We start from the raw sequence: 21,537 nt of genomic DNA, 5'->3' as shown, positions 1-21,537 counted from the left end.
ATGAAGAGTTTTAAATGACCTTAACCTTCAAGTCAAAATGACATTGAACCTGAGTGACATTTCTGAAGAAAAGGTGGCCATGTTGCTTACTGTTTTTGCTGACATCAAGCTCCCTGAGATTGATGAGGTTTGCAATCGCTGCTGGCAACACTGTAAGGTCATTATCTGGCATGCTCAGTCGGTGTAGTAACTGGCAGTTAAACAGTTGCTGGAGGAAAAAGACAAGAGATACGTTTTTTAATGAATAAGTACAGCTGAACAAGAATACTCAGTGTTACATTAGAAAACCAACAGCATCGTCCAAAGGATCCTCTTTCAAAATGAATGTAAATAAATTGTGTCAATAATAAGAGATAAAATAGTCTGACACATACACATTTTAAAAAAATCTATACATGTATGTGTGCCTTACTTTAGGCAGTTCCTCGATCTGGTTGGCATCGAGATAGAGTTCCTGCAGTGTCTTCTCAAAGCTAAAGATCTCCTTAGGAACAGTCTCCAGGCTGCAGTGGGAGTAGTCCAGCGATGTTACCGCCTCCTCCTCACCCCGCAAGCAGCGGCACGGCACCAGGCGAACAAACAAGCTCCGCTTGGACATCCTCAGTCACTAGAGAGAGAAAACAGAGAGATATGTAAAGGGAGTAGACTAAGGATTAAGAGGAGTTAAGGAGGTAAGTGGTATACGTCGAGTACCGCTTTCACAATTCAGCTTCAAGTTTCCACATTCAGAAGTTTTTATCCCACCTCTGTAACACATATGTAATGTTTTACTGCAGGCTAAAAATAAATATACAGGTGCAAACACTGATTTCGATAACTCATCTGAACATCTGATCCATGACCATGTGACAACAGTCTTAAATGTCAGAACAGAATACACACGTTGTTTTCTTTGCACGAACATATGACTCAAGCTTTGATGAGGAAGAAATGTTGAAGTCGCATTTTATTTGGGCAATACCGCCACTCAACTACATGGGACCATATACTGATCACATCAATATATTTTTCTATTGTAAGAGAAACTGTCAGCCATGCAGAGTACGAGGGATTTTTTAATATAAAGATTCACAGCTTTGAGTGTGACGATCAGATACAAATACGTTAGAAAGGGGATCTGGTCCAAAACCATAACCAGTCACTGTGAGCAAATTCCCCACACCTTCAGTTCCTTCTTTAAAGGGGGAATTTGACTAATTTTCATACTTTTGTTGAATGTGATTATAAGTCACGACAACAATACACTCACCAACTCCATCGCACATAATCTATGACATTCAGTAATAGAGAAGTAGTAGTAGCAGTCAACACTATCCAGTTTCTCTCAACAGATACAGGGATTTCCAGGGAAACTTTCTGGGTTTACAGTAAGTAGGACTTGAACTGTTTGACTTCTTGATTTCTTGAGTTTGAGAATCATGTTAAGCTACAGGAGGCTTTACTCTTTGTCCTAATCAACATTTGCCCTCGTCGTGGTATCCATCTACTAATTTCAGAAATCTGTCTGTATGTGGGACGCACTCGTCACATTATCAGCTACACACTTGACATGTGTGTTGTTAAGGGTGCAGTCCTGATTTTGGATACGTGATACATTAAATATTAATAAACGGGTGACCACTGCTGTGAAGCAACAGCACGTTCAAGATAACGGTAGCTGATTCTTCAGTTTCTGCGTTGAGCTTCACTTCAACTTAAACTGAACTCTGAATTAACTGGTGAACAGCTCTATGTGCAGCAGCAGTGACTACATGGTTTTGTGGAATTCATCCAGCAGTTGGTCTTTACTTTACCCCAGCAAAATATTACAGGCTACTTTTACAGTTTCAGAGAGAAAGCTGCAACCAACATAACCACAGTTTGAGCAAACAGCCCATTACAAACAGGCAGGTTTAGAATGGGCACTGCACTAGGTTTCCCAAATCTCCACAGTGGAGGAGGCCAGTAAAACGCAAAAATACGTGGGTGACAAGCAGGTTCCCCTTAACACGTCATCACTATTAAGGAAGTACACTTAATAAAATACAGGATTAAGAATGTGGTCAAAAAGAGACCATGGTGTGAAACCTTTCCAACAGTGTCAGTAGATCCATCATAGCTGTTCGGGCACTTCTGTAGAACATTTCAAAACCAGCCACAGGTTACATCATGCATGTGAATTGATTTTAAGGTTTCATGAAAAAAAATCTTGTCCCAGTGGAGCCTGATATAAAAAGCAATTGTCTTTTACTTTAATAAGATGTTTTCCATTTCTGAAATGTCCATAGGTATGTATAATGAGCAGCTTTTCAATATCATGGATAAACTGGAGCCTCATTTGGGTTGAAGTGGAGGGTAAAAATAAAAAAGAAGTAGGCCATGAATCAGGCAGCATTTTGGAAATCCTCGACTAGTTTTAGCCAAAAAAACTCTCTCCACCACAAAAAATAACAGTTCGAAGCTGATACATTTTCTGCCTTTTTCTGTTTGGAAAGAGCTCCTGGTATGGATGGGAAGGGAGCTGTAAATGTGTCCTATAAACTTGCTACAAGGATATGTATATATTTTTCATAGTTAGAGTCAGGTCAGTACAGCATGCACTATGGAATGTGATCTGGTCAACAGAGGCTTTGTTCTGTGGTCCATGTAGAGAATGTGACTTTTCCTCCCCCTCGTCTTAATCTAAGCGCCGCCACTGCACATAATCTCAGAGTCTTTCACTCACTGCGTACACCAACCGTCTGACTGAGATGTAAAATTGTGATAGCCTTGACCCACGCCACCAGCCACACCTCTGCCTATATGTGGATATGAGCACATGCTTGCATTGCAAGCTGCTACAAGGAACTATGGGAGTCATTCTCTGTGAAAACAACCTAGCATCTACAATATCAGATGTGCATATTTTGCATGTGTGGATAGAGGTGCTTTCACTAAATAATGCAAAGTAGATGTGACTATTTTTGGAGATGCTCAAACCATGACCTAACTGCCCATCATGATGTCACTGAACAACACATCGACAAAGTCCTACAATGCTCCAAAAATACGAAAAACACACAATTTCATAATAGCAAAATTTCATGACGGAAGAATAAAAACTGTATAAATCTGACTCACAGGAGTTACAGTTGGGTATCCCTCCATCTAAAACTCATTAAAATGAGTACATGTATGATCATGCCCACACTCACATGAAGTATGAACCACCTCCCACATTCTCTTTACTATAACAGCAGGAAACTCATGTACAAATACACTGACTAATCTGGTCTACCACCAAAAAGGATGACAGAGGGCTTGGCTCCATTCACCCTGAGTAACGAGCACCAAGCGTATGAATGACGTGTGCTAGAGTGGGAGGACTGGAAGAGGAGGGAGCATGATATGGGTTAACAGAGTATGGAGTAGTTGTGAGGTATGCAAGCGAAAGCAATTTAGAAGCAAGAGCAGATTAAGGGATCATGAGAAAAGCTGAAGGGAGAGACATATATAGTTTGAAAGAATAATAGGGCAGCAGAGGCAAACATGTTATAGCTGGTAGAAGAATTTAAACTCACAATTTAAGGATGGGTTTTTAATGATATCTCCTAATGATGTTAAATGAGCAGGAAGGCAGAATGCTGGCTCCAACGCCTCTATTTTAACAAGGGCATGGTCAATGTGTAACTACAGACACTACTGGCTTATTTCCAGAAAACCACATTGATGGCTGTCGAGACTGAAGAGGATTTCAACAAATAAGTAAATAAGTGTTTCAGAAACATATTACCAACCCTAACTTTAATTATGTGTTTTGTCTCCTGTTCTTTAAAAAAGCCAGGTATATATATAAATATATGTGCATATTGCTAAATGGTGGATTTGCCAAGTAAGAGAGGATGCATCTCAGCAGAAAAGATCTGCTCATGTTTGAAGTGAAAGTGTACAAGCAAACCATGGCAACAGCAAGACTCCACCAAAGCTCCCTGAAGTGAAGCTAGCGTGGGGGAGAGGCAGTGTACTCATGTTGTGTACCTGGCTATGTGGGCGTGTATTACTATCTTGATGGTGCGCCCCGTTTTATAACTGAATTACTCCAACACTGACCGGGTTTATTGCACACAATGGCTGTCCACTGCCTCAAGCTATCAATAAGCAAACAATTTGCCTCAACACATGTCACTTTAGGACCAACCATGGGTGATCATAAGGGAGAGTCCATTTTAACAAAGTAGGCGAATGACAACTGCATCAGTATGAAACTAGCAAAGATAGCTGCTTTGTGGTGGGTGTTCAGCTAGGGTATCATGCTTGCCATCTGAGCTTGTTGGCATGCTAACATTTGCTAACTAATTGAATCCAACTAATCTAATATGTACCAATAAACAAAAGAATGAACAGCACAATAGCATTGATTACCTGGATTTGTGGCTTTGAGCAAGACCAGAACAAAAGCGAACTGATTCCAATGACAAGTTTGTGAATCTTGAATCTGATAATTTCCCTCTGTGCCACAGGGCCCTGTTATTATTCAAAACCTAAACCAAAAATAAGCCATACCTTTGGGAAACATGTTTTTTCATTTCATTTCATTACCACAAACAATAGTAATTTTAAGTCAATCACGTGTACACTATCACGGTGCCAAGCAAATTAACACTGTACGAATAAATTGCTGAAAATAGCCAAATAAAAATACACAATTAACTCCCATTTTAATATTTGATAAAAGCTTTGACAATATGGATCCATTCACTTGCTATGAATAGGTCAGAGGTTTGTGATACCCAGCATACAACAGCAGCAACAGAGAGATGTATAAACATTATTTTCTAAACCGTGCATAATCCATGTTACATTTGCATAACATTCCATTGACGTACAAGGAGATAATTCACTGCTTCACAACAGAGGAGTTTCTACCATATAGGCAGATGATAGAGAAGAAGATAGATGCATTGTGTAATTTAGGAGACAAAGAGTGAAATGGGCTGGATAACCATGGCCAAACAAGGCGGTCTATCTGTCTGGCTGAAGCCCCTCCAAGACTAATCTGGAGGGCAGCACAGTAATGAGAGCCGCACTGCATACAACATAGATAGGCTTATCTGCTGACCTACATGTTACTGGAATGATGACTGCCTCCACTCACCCAGCTTTAGTCCATCAACAGCTTTTGACTTTTTCACTAAGAAAGTTCAAGACATGCAATAGAGATTTCCAGACATGTTAAGCTCTCAGATAAGATTTTCTTTTTTTAACCTACTTATTTAAGCAGCACATTTACTAATCGGGGTGCTAGTAAGAGCTTGGCCTTACCGCAGGGGAATTGGTAAAAGCATAAAAAATGTGGTGTACTTAAATGTAAAATGGTAGAAGTATGACTCTACAGAATGGCAATGATCATTGGAAGTTCCTCTTTGCAGCAGTGAATGAAACAGTCCAGAGGGAGGGCCTGCCACAGATCCCCACTTCATTCTCCCAGTCAGGAGCCAGGAAACCACCACCCCGTCACAACCCTCTCCCACAACGTTAATGCCTCCTGGGTCAGTGCTGTTGTCATAGAGACGACGGTCAAGGGTAGAAGCAGTTCTCTGACCCCCGAAGTCATACACAAAGCATACAGCTGAGCTGACCTAACTGCTTGTGTGAAAGTTATTGACTGATAATACAGACAGAGGAATTGCAAGGAAGGCTCCACACACTGTGGTTAAAGCAAACAAAAAATATGGGAGGTAAATTCTGCAAGAAACAGATACTTTGACTTCACTTTTTCATACTTAAGATGTCTGAGTGTGTTTCCCTACGGTCATTCAGTCCTTCCACTGTGGCCAACCAGGACCCGTTGGCCTAGTTTTAGTTTATCCAAGAGAATGTTGGTAACAAATTAGCAGTTTCTAATGTGTCTCTGCTACTAAACGTCCAATGTTTAAACTACCTTATAGAGCTGGTGAAAGGACCATGGAGCTTTCAGACAACTTGAAAATAACCCACAGACAACGTGAAATAACCCACTCTCAGTATGTGTCATTTGTGATTTGTCTGTGTGCACATATTTGTAATGGGTTAAGAGGAAATGCGAGTGCAGAGTTTGACAGTAGCAAGCAGCTTGTGTTATTTATAGCTAGTAGCTGGTCTGGTTGATATTGCAGAATGTGATTAGTGCGAGCTAGCTCTCACCTTATGAAAGGAGCTTTTGATCCAGATTGCTGTGGACTGTTACGGGATTGCTTGGCTGTAGCTGGAATTTGTATATTTGAGAATATGGCTATGAATAACAATGCACAAAAACACATAACCTGCAGACCCTGTGAAATACACATGCAATGGCTCTGTATGTGAAGGAAGAGGAAAGGACAAGTCACTTCCTCAATCGAGAGCGGAGTGCAAGCGGGCTATACAGTAGAATGTAAACGTTAATGCTTTTCAAATGAGATCATATATTTTGCCAAGATGATCTGTGAGTCTAAGAAAGATTCACAGACAAAACACTTTTATGATCTTATTGCACAGAATTTAGGTGGCATAATTTTCAACTTGAAGAGAGCAAACTAAAGCTGCTTTCAGACATGCACAGAACTCTGCAGATACTGTGTGTTTTCTGCGGGGGAGTGTCTAAGTGAGAGGCGCCGCAATTTCTGCAGACTTTCTCCGCCTGGCCTCCTAGTATAAAGTCCGTAGAAATCCAGGAGAATTCGATGTGAGAACATAGCAGGGGAACCACCATGGGCAAGTAGGAGCTTGATAGCTCTTCTAACACGCGACAGACCCAAAAATTGAACCCAACCTGGGTGAAAAGTGGTGTAGTACACCGAAGAAAATGTCAAGAGAGTTTGTGGCGAGGAGAGCTGACGATGGTGTCTGTGTGTTCTCAAAAAAATCACATGCTCTCCGCAGGGGAGTTAAAACGTCACTTCCTGCCTCTGCCTGCTGCACCTGGCTGCTCCACCTCCTGCCTGAATAATGCAGACGATTTGTTGCTGTTGTGAATGCAGCAGAAAAACTCCTGCTGCGTTGTGCATGCTCTCAAGGCAGACTGCGGGTAACCTCTGAAGCCAATCCTCCAGATATTACCCGCAGGTCATGTCTGAAAACAACTAAAGTTACGACATTGCTATGGAACGCAATTCCATTTGTTGTCATTTCAGATGGCTGGGAGAATTGTCAAGTGCTAAAAATGTACTTAGTGTTTGTTAACACATGAAAGTTCAGAGTTCATGTGGGATTTTGCACAGGAGACTTATAACTGCAGCCTTATATCTAATTGTACCATGATCAGGTCCTCTTCAATAGTTGTGTAACAAGCAGAACAATTTAAACTACCTTCAAAAACACATTTAGTTCTATCATCTGTGAACTGTTGCTGCTGAAGTAATTTAATTTAAAAGGAAGTACTTTAGAGAAATTACATATCTGTGTAGATACATAAAGGGGGTGATAAAGCTCTACACTGAAGAGCAGTGTATAGTAGTTCATGGCGGTCTCTCCTCTGGGTGCCTCATTAACAGCATTACATTAAACTGCAGCTGGCACAACAGGAGAACTGCTGCTTCTCAATAATGCAGTGGGATATCGAGCTCAGAGGACAACAGCTCAGCAGCTGACTAAGACACACAGATCCATGCCCTAACCCTTTACACTACTATTCCCTGGCACAGTTTAGACACATATGCGTGTGTACTTTCTTATTTTACCAATGCTCTCAGAGACAACATGCTGTTTTCCTCCCCACAAAACAAATGGCCTTGATAACTAAACATAGGATGAAATCCACAAATACAAAAACTAATCAGCATGAAACTATAGCTGGAATTACAGCTGAAATCGGAGAAAAACAACCCTGTTGTATCCATAGGGGGGGTTTACAGCTTAGTGGAACCTGAAGTTCCAGTTTCACTCTCCCTCTGGTTTTGGTTCTCACCAGCGTTCTTTGGTCTCAGTGGTCTTGCGTGACTCTCGAAAACAAAACCATGATTGTTTTCTTTGAATCCATGGTGAAATGAAGGCAAGTAATCTGATCCGTGACAAAGACAAAGTGCCTTTTACAGCATCTTCCCAATTTTCTACTCTGAGCAGACTGGTTGCTACAGACTGAATTCATCACAAGAGTGAGACGTACATCAACTTATATAAAAGTAACCTAAACACATTTGTATTACATATACTTTATTGATCTATTCCTCAAGAATACACATTTTCTATATCAGAATATGTTCAAGTAAAATTGATTTTAGCAACACAAGGCCACCGTTCCCCATATATATGTACATATAGTAACCACTGAAGCTTCAGGAAAAACTTCTGAATATTATTTGAAAACCTTCTATCATTGGGACACATATTAGAGTTGGTATTCTTTGTGTACAATCATAAAAATTCACCTATTAAGACAATGAATGGTTCATGTACAGAATACGATTTAGTGTCCACAAAGAAGAAACAAATCTTTAGACAGACAAGCCACAATCTGTTTTAACCATTCCTACAATTCCTCAGTATTGACCATGGACATAATGTGTTTAATGATGCAGTCCTCCAACACACCATGACGCACAACACGCCCCCAATCTGCTTTAGTACACTTGGCTATTTGTTTAAAATGGTAATGTTTGTGTTGGAACAAGCCCTATGGCTTTATATTTTACTCACAGATGTACAAACAATCCTGCTACATACCAACATACAACAAAGTATAACTGTATAACTCCAGTCACATCAAGGACACTCTTTGTTTACGCAAACACTGGAGACTTGGAGCTTTCCATTACTCTGTATTCATTTATCACAATGTACAGATTTAGCCTTACTGAAAATACCATTAGCCCAAAATGAACTAACAGTGTGCAATAATTCAAGTTTACAAATACACTTATGTTGCTGGATGTTATAGAAAAAGAGCCTGCTTTCAATATGTTGTAAAAAGTTGTTTTGGTGATTGCTATGACGTTCTCCTCAAGTGAAATGGAGCTTTTACAAAGAGTCATTTAGTGATAGGGCTGTTTGATAACACACTTAAAACAGAATAAATTAAATCTGACATTATTGGTATGAAATTTCATAAGAAATATGTGAAATCTTAGGGATAAATGCGTCTGTTTTACATGTAGATTAACGCTCTGTCAAATCACCTCATTAAGTTACAGCAATAGGATAGTGCAGCTGATGTGTAGGACGAAAACAAAGGGAAAAAAACATGGGACAACAGGAAACACAACAAACCTCTTCCACAATTTGAAATGTTATCATCCCACCTTCCCAGTAGACAGAAAACGAAGCTCTGTGCTCCCAAAATGTTAAGACAAATCCCCCCCAAGATCACCAACCAGCTTCTTGTCATTGTGTTAGTTCAGACCCTAGCAGCTGTCACCCATGTCTCCCTGTTCCATCATTGCCCCATATGATTACAGCTCAAAAGAAGCAGGGAGACAGTGTGCAATTAATGCCAGTTAGAAAAGTGGGAAAAAAAGTTTTCAAAGCTATTGAAAGTAGTCGACTCCGGGTGTTAAGTTGGACAGATGGAAACATTTTAGATGCGGGGGAAAAGTTGAAGTGGAGTTTTACACACTTTGTCACCATTACTGACATGTGGTCTCCCCACATGACAGTGCCTCACACAAGTCTTAGCACAAACATTAAAGCACACTGGTTGTGGAGAGTTTCAAATTACTGAAAATTTTATTTTAAAGATAAATGTTAAACTGAATATACACCTTAAAATCTAAATTTTGTCACATGGTGCAGGGGACTTCAAATAGTCTCAATCCAGAGTGTCTACAACTCCCTTAGAGATGACTATCATAATTACGCAAATTAATAATTCCCATGTTATTTCTTTGGACACTGATGGGCCTGAGGCAAATGAACACAGTCATATTTTCACTCCATTTATTCAGGCCGTCGCAACGCTGAGGTTATAGAGATATCATGGATACCCCGGAGAACGACGAGGGCTGAGACAGTCCACTTCCAAAGGTTACGTCCTCTCTCCCATGTAACACGATGATTAATAAGTTGTTTATCTTCTGACCTCTCACGCAAGCTGGTAGCAGACTATCCTGCAATTCACCAGGGCCACTAATGTCAAAATGAAAAATATATAGAGCATTCATGGCTTAATATCATGTAGATCATATAACATGTAAATTACCGAAAGTGTGAAGATTCATTTAAAAGGAAATGTGCAGGATTAATTTTAACCACACTAGTGTTAGCTTAGTAATATCTTGGGTTCATATCATTAAATATGGATGCAAATCACAGGGTGTGGAAAAAACTTGAGCCTCTGTGACTTTTGATGTGCATGTTCTTTGCTGTTATAATGTCAAAATGATTAAAAGACCAATATGTAGTGCTCATTGATTTTTGTCTAGTGTTGTCACACAGTTTATATTATGATCGACTAGGCCATGTGCTACAATGAATGGGAGATTATTTTACTGGCAGCAACAACAACAGTCTATTTTCTGAGTGGAATTTCAGAATGTCTTCATTAGTAATTCACTTCCCCCAAGTCCTTCACCAAACAGTTTCTATCGCTGCTTTCAGTGGAGTACTGACATTTTCTGGAGGGGCTGTATGTGAGAATGCAAATGTTCCAGGTCAGTAGATCCAGACATATTCCAGAACTTTTCCTACCAGCCCCCCCTAGTCAAATGTCCAGAAAATTAATAGTGAGCCAGTGGGCGTGTTGATGATGTTTTGAACATGCGGCAGACACAAAACTGGAAGAATACAAATAGCTCAGGATGAAAAAGAGGTACTGTACATGTAGAAGACGCAAACAAAGAAAGCTAACAAGAACAAGAGCTTCTGGGGATAAGGGCTGGCGTCTGTTTCAATTTGCTGTAAACAATTTATAAGTCAAGTCCTGCCTCCTGATGTTCCTGTGGTTGTGAACGTGTCATCTCCAGCTGCTTTCTTCATATGTAAAAGGCAAACTCCAGAAATTGTCAGGAAAATTGGTTACTGACATTTTCTGGAGTTTACATCATTGGTGCTATCTGACAATAACTGTGTGAATCCTCTTGCTCTTCAAGAAAAATATTAATTAGTAAATTTAATTATGTGAACTACAACCACATTGTTGTGTCTCTAAAAACCACTTCCTGGCTTCGTGCAGGCTCTAGACAATTCTGCTGAGATGCGCAACACCAGGGTATCCTGTACAATACAAGGAAGTCTCATGAAATAAGAAAACTAAGGCAGAGAGCTTCTTTTAAAGCAGCTGTTGTATGGTGATGTTGATTCCTGAGTCACAGGAGAAGTCTGTTAAATGCGTGCAGCACAGCAAAATATATCTTTATCTGGTAACGCTAATTGAATAAATTAACTTGCTTTGTATTCCATGTGAAACCAAGAAAAACTTTGAATCAGAAAACCCTTGTTTCTCGACAATCCCTTATAGCTTGATGTCCCATTTCCATGATGTGTGTGTCTACTTTGAAAATGAACAGTGACAAACAAAGAGCTGCAACATGATGAACAGGTCTAACAATGGCCTGCAAGGTTAGCAGGGTTTAGGTTTTGTTTTAATGAAAGTTACATCATCTATATTTGTCCAATTTGTCATTTTAAATAACTGCTGATGATTCATACACAGATGGCTCCCTTTACCCCAAAGGTATGTACAATGGATTTGCTAGAAAAAACAGGCTTCCAGCAAAACCTAACCAGCCGTGCTTTACATAATGCCTTTGCACATGTGTGTATGTAGAACACTGCAGGTAAGAGGTCCTCCATAACGGTCTGGATTGCTTGAGAGTATTTTCTTCTTCATTATGAACTCATTCAGGCTAACCTGGGCAAAGAGCGAGAGTGCTCTGCTGGTTATAAACATAGTTCCAAATATTCACACAAAAATCTCTTCTTACTGTACTCACTGCACTTGTGGTACAGCAGCTGCTCCTCACATACTGTAAAAACACCAGAATATCTTCCTTATGCATAGTGTTGTGACTGTGTCAACTATGATATGGCACACATAAACAACATTCAGCTGTTTCAACTGAAATCCATAAAGACAGCAAAATAACAGATCCTTTGATGACAATTTAAATTTTATTTTAAATTGATTAAAAATTACTTTTAAACTTCAATAGTTTGTCCTTTTTTGAGATGAGGCTGTCTAAACAGAGTATACATCTTCCAGTCACAACAGCTACATACTGACACCATTGTTACTATGGGTTTTATATAAAACATTTGAGTTAGCCAGACATGCAAAGTAGTGAGACAGGCTTTATTTTTTAATGTAAATTCAATTTCAATCGAATTTAAATTAGTCGTAACGTTATTTATCTGATGTACAGCATGTGACAGACAAAAAAACTAGAAGTGTTTAGACTCAGTGTTTGCTTCAACTCATAGATCACTTCCACGTGACACTTGAATATACAGTTATCTTATTCAGGGTAACAGTTTATTTTGAACCATGAAGTACAAGAGAAGCAGATGATTACTGTTTACACTGTACCAAGTATGTGCTACAGACCAATGTTGCTCGTTTTGTTTCCAATTCACAGAGCTCAAGAGGAGCTGCAGGGCTAATAATCTAGGCTACTCCCACAGATGGTCGGCAATGGAAAAAGCATGGATAGTGAATTAGCAACATGGGCATAAAAGGAGATAGCTACATTAAATCATAACACAGCCAAGGTAAATATCATGCTTTTATATGTGTGGTATTTGAAGTCTATATTTACTGTTATTCAATATTAAATGGACATTATTGTATTAGTCACTATAGAAGTTCCTAAAATTCTCCTTGAGTCATATTCATGTGTGACAGATGATGCATTGGAGAGCTGCACAGGACGAGGTATCACACACAGATGCTCGTCTGTAAGTCAATATGAGACAGAAAGACAGAGGGAGCGAGATGCAGTTTGCCAAGTCTCAATAACCAGGTCAGACACATTCAGGTCAGAGCCTATATCTATGCAGACAACTGCCACATTTCCCTTGTTTGCCTCCCGCAGAACAACGCTGTGCAATATCAGATCATATCCAATTTTATTTGTACAGCCAATATTCACAAATCACATTTTGCCTCATAGGGCTTAACACTGTGGGGTTATCCTCAGTCTCTATCAAAAAAATCAAAACCCGATATCACGATATGCATCCTGGAATGGAAGAAACATGTATCATTTTATATAATGCTACATAGTTTAGTTCATTGTGACAGTCCATCAATGACTTTCTGCCCCCGAAAGTCATTGATGGACCAATCCCGATAATGGACAAAAAATAATGGTTGGGGAAATGAGAGACTAGTATGTTGACCTTGGTTTGAATCCAAGTATTGAAGGTGGATAAATGCCAAGCCTGCAGCAGAGTGAACGCTATGCAAACAACATGGGAGTTATGGGAAAAGCCAAGTAGTCAAACAAGTAAATGTGGAAATACTGCACTTCAGACAAGGCAAGAGTCCTTCAGCATTGAAAGGCAAACCTGTTCCTGTCAACAGAGCTAAGAAACAGAGCTGCCTCAAGTAGCAGTGTGTTAATAACATTACAGGCAGCCTGTCATTCGGATGTGTGGACTTCACTATGCGGGTCACAAGACATGTGCATCCATAGCGTCCACGAGACAATTTATGGTTTTTGGGGACTGTCGAGACGTTGTGTTATCTGTATGACTTTGGTAAAATTTAATAATCTTATTATCCAAATGCAGTGACATTTGTGAAACGAGGCACCGAACATGTATGTTTGACTTTGGCTTCACTATTGGAGAGCCGTTGTGTCGTCCATCTTTGTATGCAGTCTATGGCATGGACAATGTGACAGAACATTCAACACCCTGAGGGCACTTTTTGGATTTGTCCTTTGACTCTGTGGTTGAACCAACATAGAATTAACAACCTATTAGAATTAACAACCTGACAGTTCTTGAGGGACCATCCCACAGCTTTTTGTGAAAAACTGTCACAGGAAACCCTGTTATCACTTTCCTTGACTGACAAGGTTTAACTGAAGCAGCAGCAGAAAGTACAATTGCATTTTGAGCAAGTTAAGTTACATGTACAAAGTGAAGGTACAATAACAACACCATTCTATATTGTCATGCTGCCAATTTCACATTACAGTAGATACACCTGATATCTTTGCTGCTTCAAGTATTACAGTTGCCATATTGGATCAAGGTCACACATGCACAAAGCTGGGAATAGTGAACTGATCATGAAATATTTTGAAAGTGAACAGTGTCTAGGGGGTGGCTATTTCCTGACCTTTTTAGGATGAAATAGGATGCTGAATGAGCACAGAGCTAGTTTGGCAGGTGTATCATGTCTCTTGGCCTCCAGGAGAACAGGGTGGGGCCCTCCTGTTGTTTCTTGTTAGAGTTGGACTAATGTTCGACATTACATCAGATGAACACTATTCATACGGACAGGGTTACTCCAAGAAATTAAGATATGAATCCAAAAATACAAACCCCATAAAAGATTCAGCCTACTGCTGATGTATTTAATATGACACGTAGGGTAACTGCCAAAAATATAACACACTATTAAATATCACAAACAAGGCATAACCAAATGCACTAAATTCTAAGAAAGGGAATTACATGAAATAAATGGAGTGCTTTACATACCTTGTCATTTAGGACTCAAGTGCCTGGATGCCACTGGATGGCAGATGACAGATCAAACAGCAACAATTTGCTTATCTAATAAAAAAAAGACAACGAAAAAAGACAAATTAAGCACCAAATATAAATCAAGCACTAAAAACATGAGCAATTGTCAAAATGCAATAGGAAAAGTATAAATTCCTCTTACGATGGATATTAAAAAACTTGAAACACCGGTAGAACTTGTTCAATGTGTGGTTGGCTACAGCATTACGTTACCTTAATAATGGTAACCAACTGAATATTTACAGCAGTATGTTGAAGATAAGCATCTGAGAAATATGAAATTTACAGATTTTATGAGATGACTGCGTGTGAAATATATTTTCTCTTGCCCAACTCTGTTCCACTTTATACTTTTATTTTCCCTTTTTGACTCTGGTGCTGTAATAAGTGAATTTCTCCGGTGTTGGATTAATCACTTTTATTCTAGACAGTCACTTTTAATATATATTGTCATAGTGACCATTTATCTAGTTCTTTGTAAAACACTGCCAAAGTCTAAACAGACGAGATCAGATTATTTTGTGATAAGTCCATGTTCTATGGTGCATGTTAATTAGCAGTCAAATTTGGGTCAAAGGACCCCTCCTCTCATGTCAAGTTATGCTTGTTAGGGGTTGTCTTTGTTACTGCGGAAGCTAAGGTTCAGTATGTTCAACAAAAATGTGATTTGTCAGCAGATATTTCAGTAAACTACAGAGAGCTGTTCAATGGAGGTGGAATTCATTAAGTTTAGGAAATATAAAAAGCTCCTCCTTCGAGCCAAGTTAGTGCTGCCAGAGGGGACACACCAAACGCACAATGCAACACAGTTTCAATTTTCAGCATACCCAACTCTCCGTGCAAGTCTCATTTTATCCTGTCAAAGCATTTAAATCTTGTGAGTTAAGCATTAACAAAAATCTGTGCGATCATGAAAAGCAAATTGAACTGACATACATAGAGTTTGTCTACAAAAAACAAGAAGCTGAACAAGACTCAGCCTTGACATGTGACGTGATCTTGCATCTCAGGTCAGAGCAACAAAACAAGAGTGTTGTTCGTGCATGTCTGGAAAAGCATTAGCCTTGCCAGCTGATCTGAGACAAACTGAGCCAGCGAAAAGATAGGATCATCCCTCCACTATCCTGATCGAGGACAATAGAGCCATAGAGCAGGAACGAGGGGGAGAGAAAGAAGCAGCAAAAGAGAGGAGGGGAAAGAATTTTTTTGACTTATTCATAGAATCTCCCAATCAGCTGCAAACACACTGCACTGCACTGACACTCATTAGTTTCTGCTCCACTTCCTCTTTGGTGCCTTTATCCTCATCCCATCTATTTGGGATACTGAATCTTGCCAAACAAAAGTTCTCTCCGTCACACAGATGAATAAAGCAAGAGAAGTGTCAATTTTCAAACTGGGGGTGTTATCTGTTGGGGGAAGGGGGACACTGCCGCCACACCAACAGCCTCTTCTCTCAAACAGACAGCCCCATCGCTACCACCTCTTCTGAAACCAGAAGTATCTGGTTGAAGGAAAACACCTGTTCCCTACGAACATGAGCTCTGACTAAAATATGGCTTTTGCACAATAAGATTAATGTGCATCTGCTAACGTTATCAGTGTTTCTTCTAGGATTTCTTTAGCAGAGGGGGCAGCCCAGCCCAAACTCCACCCCTGCGGCGCCGGCCTTCTGAGTTCTGCCAGCACACCGGGAATTGCCTGCACCTCACGGGAGCACGCACAGCTACAGCGGAAATATGCTACCAGTCATAATCATCTCTACAGCAACATACTGTTCAAAAACTATATGTTCTTGTTTGTTGGTGTTTATTAATGATGATAAATGATCTGATGCCTATTGTACATGAATGTTTAGAGTCATCAATGATATATTAGACTCAGCTGTAGAAGCATTTCCTTGTGATTGGTCTAATCAGTCAATATTTGAGGCTTTAAATGTGGAAAAATCTGCCGAACTCAATCAAATAAAGCCTATGCTCAAACACATTTTTCCCATCACACTTTGATTTTGATGCCCAACTATTTCATCATAATTGGCCCGACATTTATACAGACGAGTCAAAAGTCTCAAATAAGCAATTTGGTTTATAGATTTTGTAGGAATAAAGTTGCATTGCAAATGTAATATTTGGCAGTTGTGTATTGCTGAGATTTGCATTCCCCTCTTTTGTCAGACTAGCTCAGTGTTGAATGTATGAACTTATTAATGAGACAAATCAGCCCAAAATATTGGTTCATATTAGCAGATCAGATCACTATAATGCTAAATAATGAAACTTAAATTTAAGTGTATAAAGATGGACAACATGACGGTTCCCCAAAAGTGAAGCCATGTCCCATCTAACCACCAAAAGGATAGATGGGACATGGATCCATCTAAAAAGTAAAGGTACACATATAAAACAAACAAATAAATTTTTCTCAAAGATGGTATCTGTTTAGGTACTTCTTATGACACTGTTAATGCAAGTCCTCATTTTTCTAGTATGATTATTCTTAATTATCTATTTGATGTTATAAAAACAGGACCATGATTGACTAATGAGACTGACTCGTGATTGGTCGAGCACATTTGTCAACAGGACCTTGCTACTGTGGTTCCATCCCCTGATCGCTACTGCACAAATGTGCAAGATGGCGGAGTTTGTATCTGGGATATTTTAGCTTAATTTCTGGATAGAAGGAGGAAGTTGATACACGTGGTCTATCGTAATGTATAGTCTATGGTCAAAAATCATGCACTAGATCAGTGAGTATACTGTGTACACTGTGCTACATGTGATTATACTAAAGTTTCCAATTTGAGACAGCAGACATGTGTGTAAGAGAAAGAGGGGGAGAGAAAGAGAGCAGCAGTGGAACAATTAAGTGCTGCCCACCATGTCACGGAAACACTTCATTAGTGATCTTTTATGTTATTATGCGAAGTGTAAAAAATGTATTTGGTTCTATTAAGAAACTGTGGCGGGCCACCACAGTCTAAGCAACATCAGATAACTGATACATTTTTATGTTCTGGACACCATTACGCTGTCATTAGAAATAAAACTATCCAGTGTAATACATGGTTATAATAATATAATACGTGACTGGCTTTTAAACTGAAGGAGGGCAGGGCTTATTCCTGTCAATCAGAGATGGTGCCAAATAATGCAGGTGTTTATTTGTTTTGTTTGCTATGGTAATAACTAAGTTATTTTTCATTACTGGGCGAAATGACTATGAGTAAAACCGGTCTTTCTGTTCCTTGGCCGGGCCAGTGTGTTCCTTTGCTCGGCTGATAGACTCTGCAGAACACTGTAGACAAAATTTAATTTGGTTCACTCACTGCAAATCAAGCTGGGAATTACCAGGACTTGGGTCCTTTAATACAAGTGGTAAACACATGTAAAAAATGAGCAATTCCTAAGCTGTTACCTGTCACATGACATCAGAGGCAGGCTATGGTGTATTGGGGTATGTGAAAGAGGCGCTACTTACCAGCTAGTTTAAATCACAACACACTGCAGCAAATGAAAACCAAACTCAGAGCTTCTCTGTGGTCTCAAACCCATCACATTGCCCGTGTGCACAGATCAGATTTTATTTTATTTTAATAATACCACCTTAGCTTAGGGGGAGCTGTTCCCACCGGGGGATCCTGTTAAAAACTGACATAACTGAAATATAGGTCCACTCAAAACATATTGTGGGTACAACTGTTTAAGAGTTTAAGAGGCAGTCACTAGTATGCATGTGTCCACATACATGTACTGTACTGTATCACAATGGTTACTCTGAAGTGTACGTAGATATCAACTTTCAGAGCTAGTGTAGTCACTGAATATATTCTATAAGTACCATCAACATAGCGCAATCTCCTTCAGCAAAAAGAACAAAATGGATCCTTAAACATGTACAGAGTAGAAATTAAAAGTATCATTTCTACTAAAGCATTTTAGTCTGAGAGACAGGAAGAGAAACTATTTTATCTTGAAGGACCATTTTTGGTCATAGGAAATGTGATGCATGTGGTTGTTTGCATCATGAGTGGGTCTGATCACAAGTTCAGATATGTGTGAGGGACACACTAAAAGCAGACTTGAGCTGCTATCCATCATATCTGAATGTAAACACAGCGAGGTTTATATGAATACAGGGTAGTAGGCCAGAGCAGGATCTGTTCCTTAGAGACGCAGTCATCACCCCAGACTAGCGGGAAATCAATCCTGAGCAACCTGTCTCATGACACTGATTATCAACTGTTTTCGTTAACCCTACCTTCTCCAGTCCAGCTTCAAAACATGAACAAACAGTCCAACATATGCAGCAGACAGATCCAGATAAAGTACACTGGCAAAGGAATTTATGAGTAGCAGAAAAAAAATCACACATGAATCAAATTAAAAAAGAACCTGATGCCAAATACATGAGGATTAATAAAACTGCAGGTTGTATCAATCTCACCAATGGAGCATTTGACAGTATACAATATTTATAAAATAATGGATTAATGGATTTCAGGCTGCATGTTCATCTTAGTGAATATGAATAGAAATTATTTATAAAATTCTCAAAGTATTTTATTTGCAGGTTTCATCCTCATCTTCAGGCAAAAAACTGCTATATATGCAGTCAATAGTGTTTCTATCTTTCTTTAAACAGTTTGCCTGCTAATAGCCCATTTCTGAGGTTATTGCTTAAGCTTTGTCCTCCCTTGTGCCTGCCGGGTTTGATTCCACTAACTCGGCACATTATACTTTTCTTCAGCATGAATTTTGGACATTATACATTATATAGCAGCATTATATAAAATGCATGACTATACGTCAACGCTGTGCTGATTTCTTCATTATGTGCCCAATGCTCATACCTCTTGTCTTGTGTGGATAGACACTGACGAGCATTCTGCACACAAAAACAGTTACTGTATGTAGGCAGCTCAATAGGTGATGTTACAACAGACCAGTTCTTACAAGCTCTACTTGTAAGAGCTCTTCTCTTTCTTCTTCTCCATTTCCATAAACAAAAGCCTTTCAAAATTATTCCATTACATAAGTTCCTCCAGAGAATTGTCATATTCTCTGTACCAGTGCCAGTAATGTATTTCATTTTTGTTTTCCCATACATTATGCAGGGGGGGAATGAATGCTGTTCACAGCACGCTCCTATGAGGTTTCTTATTTAGACAGAAGACATAAAAATGAGGAGGTATTTTTCTTTTTGAAAATATCTGATTGGAAGACTGGAAGACTAAAGGGACAGACAGATGTTCTTCTAACTGGGTCACAAAAGCAGATGAATCATGAGGGACATCTGAACATGTTACATTTATAGACTGGAATGTCAAATTGTTATGTACAATATGTACAAGTACCCAGTTTTTTTTAAATAAAAATATCCATCCATCATTCTATTTAACGGGCTATTCATTAAACATTGATATCTGTCAGTCATAAATTTGCATACCTGTTATTTGTTAGGCCAGCTTTAATAGCCACTGGGCAACAGACCAAGAATAAAAATCTATAAACGCTGTCTTCATCTCTGACTGATTTATCATCATGACCAACTAAGTGGTCTTTCAAATGTTGCTGCGATGCCACCATCTTTCCTTGGAGCATAAATCAAAATCCCATGCTGCATGTGTAGAGACAAAAACAATTAAGAATTCATTTCAATCCAAGAAGTGAAATTTTGGTTTTAATTAGTAACACTAGGAAAAAAAATGTAAAATGACACCAGCACTTGATGTCACAGCAAATGTGTCTCTTAAAGAAAAGTCAAATTCGGCACAAATGTAAAGTGTGTCAGTGTTTTTGATGCAGGGTGAATAAATCAGTGGGTCTGAAACAAGCCATTAACTGGAACATCACTCATTAGAGCGCACGTCTGCCAAGGTCCAACATAAACCTTATATTCAATAAAGCTGCACAAAATTTCACACGCAGTGACACATATATCAGTTTCCTAAATGTGCCTTGTTTTTTTATCAAGATCCACAAATTATTCCTTGGGGACACTGATAATGTTGGAAAAGGAACCATCTCGCAATGTTAAACAGAGTGAAAAAAATCCAACATCTACCCCTGATTGAAAATGTTAAGGGTTCTTCCCTTTGCCGTCCTTCCACCATTTCCTAGAAATCCTTCCAGTTGTTTTTGTGTTATCTTGCTTACACACATACAATATAAACACGAGGGGTGAAAACATAACCTTTGGCAGAGGTAATAACCATCAACACAACACATGCCAGTTCTGAATACAGCCTGTACGAAAAGAGAAACATTGTTTTCAGACGACGTTTCATTTATCATCTACCATTGTGAGTCATGTGCCTCTACTGTGACACTGAAAACTAATATTTAACATCTGTTCCATAACACCTGTAAAAAACCTGCTCATTGTGATCTCAGCTCCTCGTGGTACGACTAGTATTCCTCAGGTGGCTGACTAATCCCATGACTTTGTTTTTCCATCACATTACGACAATTACCACTTCAAAACTTAAGTCACCGCCTGCAATCAAATCATCCATTGTTGTGCACTCTGTTTCACACTTTCACCTCATTCGAGGGAGGAGAACGAACACCTCTTAGCGGCCAACAATTCATTCAACCACTGGCTTACGTTGTGATTAAGACGGCTCATGGAGGGACTCAAACATGACTAAGACAAGCTTCTACCCGAACCAGTCCGAGCACATACACAACTATTACTAACAGATTAAACAAGAGATGTTGCACCAGCTCAAACACTGAAACTGCGCGTAGAGAGGAGCGCTACAGCAGCAATTTGTTAACTCTGTGTTGACTCTGTCTGTTGTAGCCAAACTGGAATAGATGTGACACACCAGAAACAGAGGGGACAGGGTTTGTCTTCCACTCAGTGACTTCTAAGGCAAACATTTACGATGACATGATGAGAAAATGCCAAGACACTCAAGATTTA

At 39.4% G+C, this 21,537-nt stretch overlaps 1 protein-coding gene across 6 annotated transcripts in view; it reads right to left on the bottom strand.

Moving 5' to 3' along the window:
- The window catches only part of erbin (erbb2 interacting protein), a 52,566-nt gene that overhangs the window by 27,308 nt on the left and 3,721 nt on the right, over window positions 1-21,537 (bottom strand). For 4 of the 6 annotated variants that reach the window (XM_020082115.2, XM_020082118.2, XM_020082116.2 and 1 more), the window contains exons 2-4: window positions 14,560-14,634; window positions 413-607; window positions 91-208 (exon numbers count right to left, since the gene is read on the bottom strand). In XM_020082115.2, coding sequence (XP_019937674.1) covers window positions 91-208; window positions 413-598 — 304 coding nt within the window. In that variant the 5' untranslated portion in view covers window positions 599-607; window positions 14,560-14,634. The remainder of the gene's footprint in view (window positions 1-90; window positions 209-412; window positions 608-14,559; window positions 14,635-21,537) is intronic. The other 2 variants (XM_069514403.1, XM_069514404.1) reach the window with 1 other exon arrangement.

Source organism: Paralichthys olivaceus, chromosome 18 (genome assembly GCF_024713975.1).
Source record: "Paralichthys olivaceus isolate ysfri-2021 chromosome 18, ASM2471397v2, whole genome shotgun sequence".
NCBI lineage: Eukaryota > Metazoa > Chordata > Actinopteri > Pleuronectiformes > Paralichthyidae > Paralichthys > Paralichthys olivaceus.
Note: the sequence above shows the minus strand (reverse complement) of the source record. Positions and strands in the feature narration are given on the sequence as shown.